Source organism: Protomyctophum parallelum (assembly GCF_964188405.1).
Source record: "Protomyctophum parallelum genome assembly, chromosome: 4".
NCBI classification, from domain to species: domain Eukaryota; kingdom Metazoa; phylum Chordata; class Actinopteri; order Myctophiformes; family Myctophidae; genus Protomyctophum; species Protomyctophum parallelum.
This window is the reverse complement of record NC_139700.1, coordinates 46,916,129-46,928,915: the sequence shown is the minus strand read 5'-3', so window position 1 is coordinate 46,928,915 and position 12,787 is coordinate 46,916,129. Positions and strand designations below refer to the sequence as shown.

General features: G+C 43.3%; 1 protein-coding gene across 1 annotated transcript in view; it reads right to left on the bottom strand.

The window, feature by feature from the left end:
- Positions 1 to 5,884: 5,884 nt before the first annotated feature.
- ferry3 (FERRY endosomal RAB5 effector complex subunit 3) overlaps positions 5,885 to 12,787 on the bottom strand; it is a 44,973-nt gene continuing 38,070 nt past the window's right edge. The window contains exons 12-14 of the mRNA XM_083762662.1: positions 10,752 to 10,809; positions 8,946 to 9,013; positions 5,885 to 6,150 (exon numbers count right to left, since the gene is read on the bottom strand). Coding sequence (XP_083618788.1) covers positions 6,058 to 6,150; positions 8,946 to 9,013; positions 10,752 to 10,809 — 219 coding nt within the window. The 3' untranslated portion in view covers positions 5,885 to 6,057. The remainder of the gene's footprint in view (positions 6,151 to 8,945; positions 9,014 to 10,751; positions 10,810 to 12,787) is intronic.

The window sequence follows — 12,787 nt, the reverse complement described above, 5'->3', positions numbered from 1 at the left end:
CTGCTATATAGAAGAACAGACTCTACCGTTGCATAGAAGAAGCTGAGTTTGAACACAGACAAATGCAGTTTAACATTTCTAATAGAACCTATTGTACAGTAATCAGTATTAGGCAGCAGGGCTGGACTGGCCACAGGACATACCGGGCATACTCCCGGTGGGCCGCGCCCCCAGGGGGCCGCTCTGAAAAAAATGCTGCATGCTGCCATTCTGCCATTCTGCCATTCTGCCAGTGCCATCATGATAATTTCACTGTACTTGTAGCAGTGAGTGACAAATAAACCATCTTCTATCTTGAATCCTTTTGCCAACATTCTTGTGAGAGCAACAAAGGGTTGTTGGTTTGTATCATTTATGTTGTACTGTAAAAGTGGTGGTATTATCGGGCTTGTTTGTTTGTGTGTGCCTCGACGGAGCGGGCGGTATAGCTTCTGCTATCTGCGTGCTGGTTGTGGTGGGCTGGTCTTGGCCAAATTCGCGCGAAAATGACCGGGCCAAATATTTGTCCCAGTCCAGCCCTGTTATGCAGGTAATCCTGGTCTCTAAACTACCTCCCCCTGGCCAGCCGGGGCGCCTGATGGAGGGGAAAGGAACTGGTTGGAATAACGTGTTCCTTCCACGCGCTACGTCCAACCAGGGAAACTCCCCCCTGTCACGTGTAACGGAGCGACTTGGACACTCATGCATGAAGGAAGTTGCTCTCCCCAGGTTGGCGGAGGGTGTGTCGAGCCCAGGGGGGCAGTCAGCCAGATATTTCGTGAAGCCTCATTTGAAATCGGTAGTTCATATAATGGCCTGTTGTGGCGCTGGACCGGACCCAAAAAGCCCCATAGCTCCATAGAGGCCCATGTATTTTGGCCCAACTTCACCTAGACTGTATTACCTTAATAAACATGGTCATGAATACTTTCTTCTTCCAGTCACTAGTTTAAAGTCTCATTTCTAATGTCATAATATTCTTTTTGGAAAATTATGGTCCCATTAATTAAAAAAATGACCATAAAGAAAAAAAACCATCGCGTATGTTCTGAGGGGCGTGGCTACCATTACAGTCTATGATCGGGATTCCCCTCCCACTCGAGTCAAAATAAAAACCAACGGAGAAGAAGGGGGGAAGTCCCGCCTCGTTGTCTGGGCAGCCAATGACCAGCTGGTATACAAAACGGAGCCAGCCAATGGCCAGCTGGTACCAAAGATGGCGACTTACATCAGGAATTAGCATATCATTACAGGCTTCATTTTACGTTCATGTTAGACCCGGGGAACGCTTTGTCCATATTTTTTACAGTCTATGGTCGAGCCCAGGATCACATTAGATAATTGACACAGGGGGGGGGGGGGGGGGGGGGGGGGTGGAAATGGGTTACAAAATCATGAAAAAAAAAAAGAAATAAAGTGGCCTATTATTATACTCCACATAGATGACATAGAATATTCAATAATGTTTCCCCCCCCAACTGCCAGAGATGCAAAGTCTCTGATGGAGATTTACTTCATGTGCAGCTGTCCATGCTTTGACACGTTCTGTAAATATGTAGTTAGAACAGAGGGCTCTGGTGGTGCTTTTGGTTGGAGGGGCTATAAGGCATCCATTATACTTACTGTAGGAACGGCTAGTCCGGTGCTTCACAGGGACAAGGACCTAAGTTGCAGGAGCAGGAGAGACTGGAGCAGCACGGACATAATGGCTGTATTTTGCGTGTCTTAAGTACCAGGTCTTATTACCTAACTTGAGTAAACTAAAGACCAGGAGGCGTGATCAATGCCATTTGGCTATTCTGAGTGGCCAGAGAGCATTGATCACGCCTCCAGGTCTTTAGTTTACTCAAGTTAGGGAATAAGACCTGGTACTTAAGCCCTAGAATACAGCCCTAGAGCCTTTAATTATAAGTATACAGAACGACTAACGTTTCAACCTTGCGGTCTTCATCATATATGGCTTAGAAATATAATTTGTTGTCCCTATACTACCGCATACACGGCTAAAATACTGAATTGGTTGAGAAACAGTGGGATGCATAGATAATATGGGATCCATGTGTAGTGAAGAGAATATATACACCCATACCCATTATCCCCCACTCAACACAACAGTGTTCCACAGGTTGATTCTCAAGTCAGGGTGGTGGTCCCCTGGTTCACAATCAGTTGAAAACCCCTGACATTGGCGTGCTCACTTCGTGCAGCCACGCAAGCTTTTACGTCTGCTATTTTTTTTTTATGTTTCATTTCCCAGTTCTTAATGGGTTAAATGGAATAATTAGGTCTTGCACATGTTGGTGTGGAAAACATGGAGAAGTGAAACGCTGAAAATAACCAGTCTGTTGGTTATTTTCAGCGTTTCGCTTCATACTTAACGTGTGTGTGTGTGTGTGTGTGTGTGTGTGTGTGTGGGTGGGTGTGGGTGTGTGTGGGTGTGTGTGTGTGACCAGTGAGTCAGTGCTTCTGAGCATGCAGTACGTGCTGGGAAAAGTACTCACAGATTTTCTTACTTAAGCAAAAGCATAAAAATACTGCAATATAGAAATACTCTGTTACAAGCAAAAGTCAGGAATTCTAAATTCACTTGAGTAAAAGTGCAAAAGTATTAGTATCAAAATGTACTTAAAAGTACCAAAAGTAGAGAGTATAGGCCAACTCTTTATGCAGAATGTCGCCGTTTCACAATTTTTCAAAATGAATAAAAATGTCTAAAAATCTTTTGAAAATGGCAGATCTACAAGCTCTATTTTTTCTTAGAGCTTGACTTTCTCTTAGCCTGCTCTGACTTTATATGGTACGTTACCCATTCAAATCAACATTGTAATAAAGGTGATGGCTGTTTTTGGCCGTTTTGGGGCTGTTTTATGCCGTTATATTGACCCGGTCGCATAGTAAGCAAATGTATAAGAGAATTCACCAGTGTATTTCAGTGTTTTTAGCTTTTTTTTGTCGAGCCACCTGACGCGCTACGCATGCAGGATGAAAACAAAGCAATGCTGGATGGCGGACGTACGTCTTTTATTACACCAGAATCACGTCTCCACCTGACCTATATACACATGCAGCCCAGTGGGCCCACCCACCTTGAACAACAGCCAATCTAGTGCATTGTTGCTGCTTTACACATGTTGCACTTTTCAGCTGCCTCAATTCTCACCAACAATAAAACACTCATATTTTTAAGACACCATTTATTTCATTCAAATTAGCAGTGACATTTTCTGTGGAGCTAAAAAATAATAAAGAAAAAGGGCCACTGGGCTTTGGTGCCCAAAGTGCCCATATTATGCTAGATCTGGCCCTGCATGCAAAAAAACCCACCAAGGCAAGCACCAACAATAATGAACTCTTAGCCTCCGTCCTGGAGGCTAATCTTTCCGGTGATAAAATGGCCAACGTAATAAAAAAAGTCAACCAAAGAACAAGATTCCTTTACAGGATCTCCTCACTGGTCAACAAAAACACCTTGAAGACTGTAATAACAGGAGCCCTCGTACAAGGTTGCTCTGCATGACTATGCATGCACCTCCTGGTACCACAGCACCTCTAAGGCCGTGAAAGCAAGGCTCCAGACCTCCCAAAACAAAACTTTTCAAAAAGTATGAATATAAAGACGGTTACGCCGCGGACAAAGCCAACTCGGATCGTGACAAATCATGACAACAAACACAATATATTGTGCCAATCAAATAATTTGAAAGAAGAAAATAAAGGCAGGATACAACACTATTTGTTTTGTTCTTCTTCTTACTAATTATTTGATCGGCCCAAAACATTGTAATTATTGTCATGATCTGTCACGATCCGAGTTGGCTTTGTCCGCGGCGTAACTGTCTTTATATAAATACTTTTTGAAAATCCTATGGAGAAAATGAATGGAGAATCATTTCCACTCGTCGTTCTGAAAGGGGGCGGGACTGCGACGCTCTATGGGGGTTGGGTTTTTGTGCTAATTCACTTATTTCCATCGAAATAAGTAGTAAAGTGTGCCGCTTGGGATACTATTTACATTATGAAGAGAGGATATATATTTAAAAAAAAAAGATTTTTGAGGAAATGGAAATAAGTGAATTAGCACAATACCCCATAGCTCCATTCAATTCACTATCTGTACCAAGTATAGACCGCTAGACCTACTGCACAATGCTCATGCAATCAGAGCTGCTACCTTTAACCCATTCTGACCTGAGATCAGATTCATACGAGGTTTCCACTGGACACACACTGGTCTGACGAACCCATTCTGACCTGAGATCAGATTCTAAAAATGTCAGTCGTTCTTCGATTTTTCAAAAAATAGCAGACCTACAAGCTCGTATCGCGCCACTCGGTGGCGCGATATGAGCTTGTAGATCTGCTATTTTTCAATAGCTAAAGCATAACATGATGCCGACACCAAAATGGGTTCCCGGTCAGAATGGACAATCTTAAATCTATCTGAGGCTTTTTTCCTATACTATTTACCCATTTTGGGCGGGAACCCCTTTTGGTGTGTTAAGCATTATGTTATACTTTAGCTATTGAAAAATAGCACCGAGTGCCGCGCTACGAGCTCGTAGGTCTGCTATTTTTGAAAAATCGTGAAAATGTGGCGCAAATCTTTGAATATATATTCTTTCAGAGGGAACGTTTTTAACTCAAATCTTTGCTTCTGGGGGGGGGGGGGTCCCTGGAACTACATATTTTCAGATGGGGGTCGGCGGCCAATTACATATATCTTTGGGGGTCCTTGACATGAAATTGTTTGAGAATGACTGACATAGAAACATGCGTTTTTCAGAAAACTTTCAGGATTTAGAAGACATTTGTAGAATCGTCCTCAGGTCTAAATGGGTATAGCCAAGAAGAAAAACGCTATTTGTTCCAAAAAAGTGACAAAAAAAGTTCAGATTCCCATGGGAAGAGTCAAGTCACATGGTCTATTTATTTACAGAATGTAAAAATGAAAAAGAAAAAAAATAATAATAGAAAAATACTTTGTAAAATGATCCAAAGTATACGTGATGTGAGCAGGCATGGTACATCATTATCAGACAACTCAAACTTGTTGTCAAATAAATATACGTTTAGTAACTTGTGGGTGATGCGAGTGGGCCACCACACAATTATTTATAATAATACAACATTAATGTAAAATTATATTGTATCTTTGTGATACCAATGAATAGGAGCTATACAATACTGACACAACATTCCTTTGCACTTTCCACGACCATCTTCAACAACTTGGAGACGCCGCCGCTCGTCAAATAATCTCTCAGGAATGAGACTAAAACAAATCAATCTCCATGAATTTAAAGGTATATTCAGTGATTTCACTTAATTCAAATATCACTTTTTTTAATTTTATAAAAAAACTCTCTCTGCTATAGAGCACCGAAGTCTGAATTCACTTTCAGTAGAGGGTGCCAAATGCCAATACACAGGTTCATGTATTTTTTTATTTGCAGTGAAATCTCCATTTTTAGGTCGCTTCATATAAGAACTGTGTTTGAAAAATAAACCGACCACCCCGGCCTTTCTGTCAGGGGGGTGGCTGTGCGTCGTTATTGATGTCCATTCATATTTGATACAGCCAGTTTCTGGAGAAAATTGAATTAATGTGGCCGCAAAAGCCACGAAATACGTTTTGAAATATCTATGAAAAAAATGAATGGGGAATTATCTTCCGGTGCCCTCGAAGCGGGGGGGGGGGGGGGGGGGGGGGGGACTGCGACGCTGCACCGCATTGTACTCGCCGGCACCTGCCCCTCTCTAGCCCATTTTGGGCGGGAACCCCTTTTGGTGTTAGCATTATGTTATGCTTTAGCCATTGAAAAATAGCAGATCTACAAGCTCATACGAGCTCTACGAGCTTGTAGGTCTGCTATTTTTGAAAAACCGAAGAACGACTGACACAGAAACATAGCTTTTTCAGAAAACCGTCAGGATGTAGAAGACATTTTTTAGAATCTGATCTCAGGTCAGAATGGGTTAAAGCAGGGATCCCACAGGCTGGGGGCAGTGCTAGCTGGGGGCCAATGGAGGACGAGGGTCTCCCGTCAGTGCTAGCTGGGGGCCAATGGAGGACGAGGGTCAGTGCTTGGAGGTCAGGGTCAAGGTCGAGGACACACGGAAAATCTGAGGCAGCATGTTGCTCAGCTGGTAGAACATTTCTTCTGAGATGCTCTGAGGAACGCACGCACATACAGGCACACACGCACACACATACACACATACAGGCACACACACACACACACACACACACACACACACACACACACACACACACACACAACACAAAACACAACCATTAAAGCTACTCTACGCAAATACAAAAAACACAAATTGTAATGTTTTGTGTACAGCTAGTGTTAGATCAGTATTAAAGTCGCTTTAAGTGATTGTTTTTCGTTTACTCTGTTACAGTAAGTCACTCTACTGTATAATCATTGTTTTTTTTATGCGGCTTTCGCCTTTATTTTATGTTTTTGAGTGGTGCAACGACTCATACATAGTCTGGATTTTCGGTGGTGGGGTGACCACCGAACTACAACATGACGTCACGAGCCGCGGTGAAGAGCAAACCACCGCCACCGCTCCAGCCCCGGTGGTCACCTTACCACCGAAAATCCAGACTATGAATAGGCCTTTACGGAGCTATGTGTGTGTGGGTGGCTGGGTGGGTGCGTCTGAGCACGAAAACAGCATGGTTGTTTTTCACCACCCGTGCGCAACACACACAGACACAGACAAGACACGCACATATTACCTGTATATTTGGTGATTTCGGGGGTGCCAGTACATTACAGTGACAGTACAGTACAGTAGAGGGACCCCCACACGGTAACTCTGTCATTTCTCAACCGTTTGGCCTGTGGGTCTGGAACCCCCCTCCCCCCAGGGACCCCCACACGGAGTTTCACTACTCACTTCACACAGGTGTGATTTTTTTATAGAGAGAGACAGTGTAGGCTGACAGGAAATGGGGGAGAGAGATGGATATGCAGTAAAGGCCGTCGGGATCGGGAGTCGAACCAGACTCGGACTACCGGCCAAGGTGCCTGGACCGCTGAGCCACGGCCGAGGCCTGTACGTTCATTGTTGCTATATGTAGTTGTTCTGATACAGCCAGGCTCTTGCATTCTCCATGGGTTAAAGAAAGAAATCACACCCGTGTGAAGTGAGTGTTGCAACTCCGTGTGTGTGTGTGTGTGGGGGGGGGGGGGGGGGGAAACGGTTGAGAAATGACAGAGTTACTGTGTGGGGGTCCCTCTACTGTACACTGTACTGTACTGGCCCACCCGAAATCACCATACAGTTAATATGTGTGTGTGTGTGTGTGTGTGTGTTAGGTTGCGCACAGGTGGTGAAAAACAACCATGCTGTTTTCGTGCTATATATATATATATATATATATATATATATATATATATATATATATATATTTGCTAAGACGTGTACAGACGTCCTGGGCACACCATGGGATAATTCCTAGGACGTCTGGGGCACAAATTGGGTTTTGAAAATACTAAACAAATCGGAAGAACGTCTTCCTCCATTGAGCTACTAGGGACAGCATGGCTGACGTTCAAAAAATGCACTGCCATGCTCAAAGCCAGCTGGGTTTCACTTTCTTTCCTGCGGAGCGCGCGATGAGTGATCCGCGGCTACAGACTATAGCACACCTTTCATTCTAAGCCGGGCTCATTGTGCCACATTTGTGGGCTTTCGTGCCCACGGGCCACAGACACAAATATTCTGCTTATTATGCCTTGAATATAAGAATGAACCCTGGAGACATGGAATATGATTCATGGAATGCTTTGTGTCTGCTTTCAAAGGCTTCTTGGTTCAGAAGAACTCCAGGTGTTGCTTTCATAATGTTCTGCACAGCGGGCGTTGGGTGAAAAATGGATATCGTCGCTGTCAGCTTTTACAAGAAAAAAGGTTTCTCAGAAATGAACGTCCTATTTTATACTTAAGACGTGTCAGTGTTGCACAAAAGCAGCAGAAACAGCCGATCTACAAGCTCACTAGGGAGTTGCGATGTGACGCGCTGTGAGATTGCAGATCGGTTATTTTCGCCATGTAAAGGTTTAGCAAAAGTGTGATAATGTAATGCAATATGACCGATTCCTCACCTGGTCTATATAACAGGTGTGATTCACCACCTGGTCTAGGGCATTCACTTCTAGTCATTTTTACTAGTCGACTAGTTGTTTAACTACCTATTATGTAAAAATAAAAATAAATAAAAAGTGTGTACATTGGTTACTATAACTATAATCTACCTGATCTTGAGGCCTACAAAATCGGGACATTTCTTTTAATTACTTTTCTTTCTCATCAACTAGTCAAAGCAAAGCAAAGTTCTTTGTTTACCCAGGGAAGTGGACTAAGCTTGAGATGCTTGTTTACAGCCACACCCTGCTCATAGAACATTTCATGGTACGGGTTCAATGCCTTGCTCAAGGGCACTTCAGCGGTGGTAATTTTAACGTGCCGGTCCGGGGATTCAAACTGGTTGACCTTTCGGTATCAAGACCGCTCCGCAAACCGTTCGGCCACCGCTGCCCCCTTGGTCAACTAGTAGCAACAAGGTCGACTAGTTGATTTACTAGTCGACTAGTTGAATAGTCGACTAGTTGCTTAAAGTCCTCACCTGGTCTATATGAATGTGTGATTCCTCACCTGGTCTATATACATGTGTGATTCCTCACCTGGTCTATATGAATGTGTGATTCCTCACCTGGTCTATATAAATGTGTGATTCCTCACCTGGTCTATATAAATGTGTGATTCCTCACCTGGTCTATATAAATGTGTGATTCCTCACCTGGTCTATATAAATGTGTGATTCCTTACCTGGTCTATATAAATGTGTGATTCCTCACCTGGTCTATATAAATGTGTGATTCCTTACCTGGTCTATATAAATGTGTGATTCCTTACCTGGTCTATATACATGTGTGATTCCTTACCTGTGGGACAATGAACTGGACGGTCCGTGAGATGCCTCCATCCCATGACGCCATCTCCATCATGAAGCCTATAGAAAACCCCAAAGCACTGTCACTCTCATACTATGGGGAGTTGAAGGCGTCATTATGTAACTGCATGACACAACGCTGGAAACCTGTAGAGCCCGACCCATGGCAGATAAAGATCCCAGATCTGGATAGTCCTCAGTCTATAGAGTCTAGACTGAGGACTATCCAGATCTGGGATCTGGTATACTGATTACAGCAAAGGTCGTTGGGGATTCGAACCCGCGACACACTCGGGGCTGGATTTAGCAGTGTACTGTAGGACGGCTACGCCAGCCGACAGATGTTTTGACCGATCATTTGAGATCCCTTAACCCATTCTGACCTGAGATCAGATTCGAAAAATCTTCTACATCCTGACAGTTTTCTGAAAAACTGTTTCTACGTCAGCGGTTCTTCCATTTTTCAAAAATAGCAGACCTACAAGCTCATAGCGCGCCACTCGGTGGCGCGCTATGAGCTGTTTTTACGTTGACACGCCCACCAGTTTTTTTTTATTATTTTTATTTAACCTTTATTTAACCAGTAAAATCACATTGAGACTGCGTCTCTTTTACAAGTGGGAACTGGCCAAGAGGCAGAAATAAGAATTACACTTCAATACCACATCATCAATGTTACATTTTGAACCAGCAAATACAACATCCATAATACACCTTAAAGTACCTATGCATAAATACAACAAGTCACCTGTCCTACTTTTTTTGTTTTAGTAGCAGGGCAAAATACACCATATACACAATCTCCACGATCTGAGCCGATATAATAAATACATAGGCATGAACATAGGCTAGTACATATCCAAACATGTGCAGGTGTTGGACTGTACATCAAAGATGATCCTTTTGAAAGTTCTCAAGGGAACTTTCAAAGCCAATTTTAGTCTGGACTGTAGATCATTCCACGACCAAGGGCCAAAGAAGGCCAGACATTTTTTACCCCCCCTCAGATTTGAATGCTGGTACTACACACCGCAGCCAAGCATTTGACCTGAGGTTTAGGCCGTTTTGGACCAGGTCGAATTTAGATGAAATATAAGACGGCAGTTCATTAAGTATGCCTGGTTTGCCTGGTGGGTGATGGGTGGTGATCCACCTCACCTCACCGCACGCACAGCTGTTGTTGTATGGTAAAAGGGGAGGGCATGATATTGTGATGTCACTACATCACCGTTTAATTTATTAGCACGATTGACGGTTAAGGTCTCAGCCTCCAGGAAGAAACCCTAATTACGAAAGGGAAGACACCATTGCACATAACAACGACACCAAGGGGTCTAATGAAGTACTGTCACCTCATAGAAACATGGAAATCAGAGCACTCCATCTTTAACTGCCCTACCAACAGTCATTAAGACATGCAAATCCCTTGACTCCTTCAAAACCGCTCTCAAAGGGCACCTACGGACGGCTGCAATTCGAAACTGGCCCCCATAAAATCTGAATCCCCCCCCACCCCTTTTCCCCCTCACTGTATAATATGTTTCTTTTCCCTTTTTACCTCCTTTATGATGAATTCCTGTTCTGTTCTTTGTCTATATAGAAGTGTCTATTTGTACGTCTCTAAATGTTTTGATGAATTGAACATGGTGGACCCTCTTGTAAACAAGTGTAGCATAATGCTTATACAATACAGTCTTTGTATTGAGTTTGTGCTTGAAATGTACTGTAATTCTGCAAACTGTTAATACATATTTCAATCAATCAATCAAAATGTAATGATGGGATTTCAACGCCTTACCTTTGACACATTTGAACACCAGCTCGGCCCTCTTCAGACACCACGGAATGGTCATCTCCTACAAAACGATATCGTGCCAATAATAATAACCCATTTAGACCACGAGGACGATTATACAAATGTCTTCTAGAATCCTGACAGTTTTCTGAAAACTATGAAATCTATGTCAGTGGTTCTCAAACTAAGGACCCCTAGAATGATCTGTAATTGGCCGCCGACCCCCATCTGAAAATATGTAGTTCCAGGGGCCGCCGCGGAAGCAGCAAAGATTTGAGTTAAAAACGTTCGCTCTGAAAGAATGTATGTTCTTTTGTGCCACATTTTCACAATTTTTCAAAAATAGCAGACCTACAAGCTCGTAGCGCGACACTCGGTGCCGCGCTATGAGCTTGTAGGTCTGCTATTTTTCAAAAGCTTAAAGTATAACGTCATGCTTAAAACACCTAAAGGGGTTCCCATTCGGAATGGGATAACCAATCACTTCACAGAAACCTAATGAGATTCGAGACGGTGGTTCCCAACAACCTTCCCAGGATACACTCGAACATGAAAACACTGAAAACACACATGTTAAGCGCTGAGATGGGTGGGCTTGAAAACACGAAAACACTGAACACACACATGTTAAGCGCTGAGATGGGTGGGCTTGAGAACACGGCAGCCAATAGAGCGTCGCAGTCCCGCCCCCTACCAGGGCCCAGGAAATGATTATCCGTTAATTTTCCTCATAGACATTTCAAAAAGTATTTATTAAAAGACGTTTACGCCGCGGACAAAGCCAACTCTTGTCGTGACGAATCATGACGGCAAACAAAAAAAATTGGGCCGAACAAATAATTAGAAAGAAGAAAAAAAACGGCAGGTTACAACACTTTCTTTTGTTGTTTTTCTTCTTTGTAAATTATTTGTTTGGTCCAAAATATTGTGTTTGTTGTCGCGAGTTGTCACGACTCGAGTTGGCTTTGTCCGCGGCGTAACCGTCTTTAAATAAATACCTTTTGAAAAATGCATTGGGAATCATTTCCTGGGCCTGGCCTCGTCATGAAAGGGGGTGGGACTGCGACGCTCTATAGGCTATATGTAAAGTGGCGTTTTTTTTTTCTTCCTGAAAAGTAACTGTTTTGGACATGTTGTAATGTGGTCCAGCGTTTCCCTCTGGGTCACATGCATTCCTCCTGTGTCCACCAGTCCAAACATTCCTCCTCTCAAAGCATGGTGGCACTTCACTCCTCCACTGCTGTGGCTTCTTAGACAAACCACGGCTGGCCTTAGAATAGTGCTTCTCAAATCTGCAAGGCATGCAGGCATTTATAGCCGACACTCCAGTCTAGTCTTTATCCGGAGCAACTTACAGTAAGCAATGTAAACACACACACACACACACACACACACACACACACACACACACACACACACACACACACACACACACACACACACACACACAGAGAATGCAAAGTGACGATGCAAAGATGATGCAAAGTAGGATCAAGGGTAAACCAAAGCCCTAGCATCAGTCTAAAACAGTGTTGTTTTCGTCGACTAAAACTAAGACGAAAAATGTTCGTCGACTACCTTTTTCCACTGACTAAAACTAAATAGAAACTAAATGAAAACTAAGCTATGATGACTAAAACTAAGACTAAATATACTGACAATTTCGTCAACAAATAAAAACTAGACTAAAATGTTAGGAAGGGACTAGTGGACAAGAGATCCAGTTTTATGCTGGGTTGCATGCTGAAAATAGCAGATCTACAATCTCACAACGCGTCGCAGATCTGCTATTTTCAGCATGCAACCAAAGCAACCAAACCAATAGCTCCGTAAGGGAGTGGTTGCACCACTCAAAAACACAACATTGGAAATAATGTGAAATGCTTTGAAATGAAAATAGTCCCCCTTAGCCCTTTGCAGGTGTATGCAAAGGCTAAACGTATAGCGTTGTATGCAGACATTAGAACTCTAGTGTTCTCAAAGTGGGGTCCGGGGACCCCCAGGGGTCCTTGAGGGAGTTCCAGGGGGTCCCCAGCTAC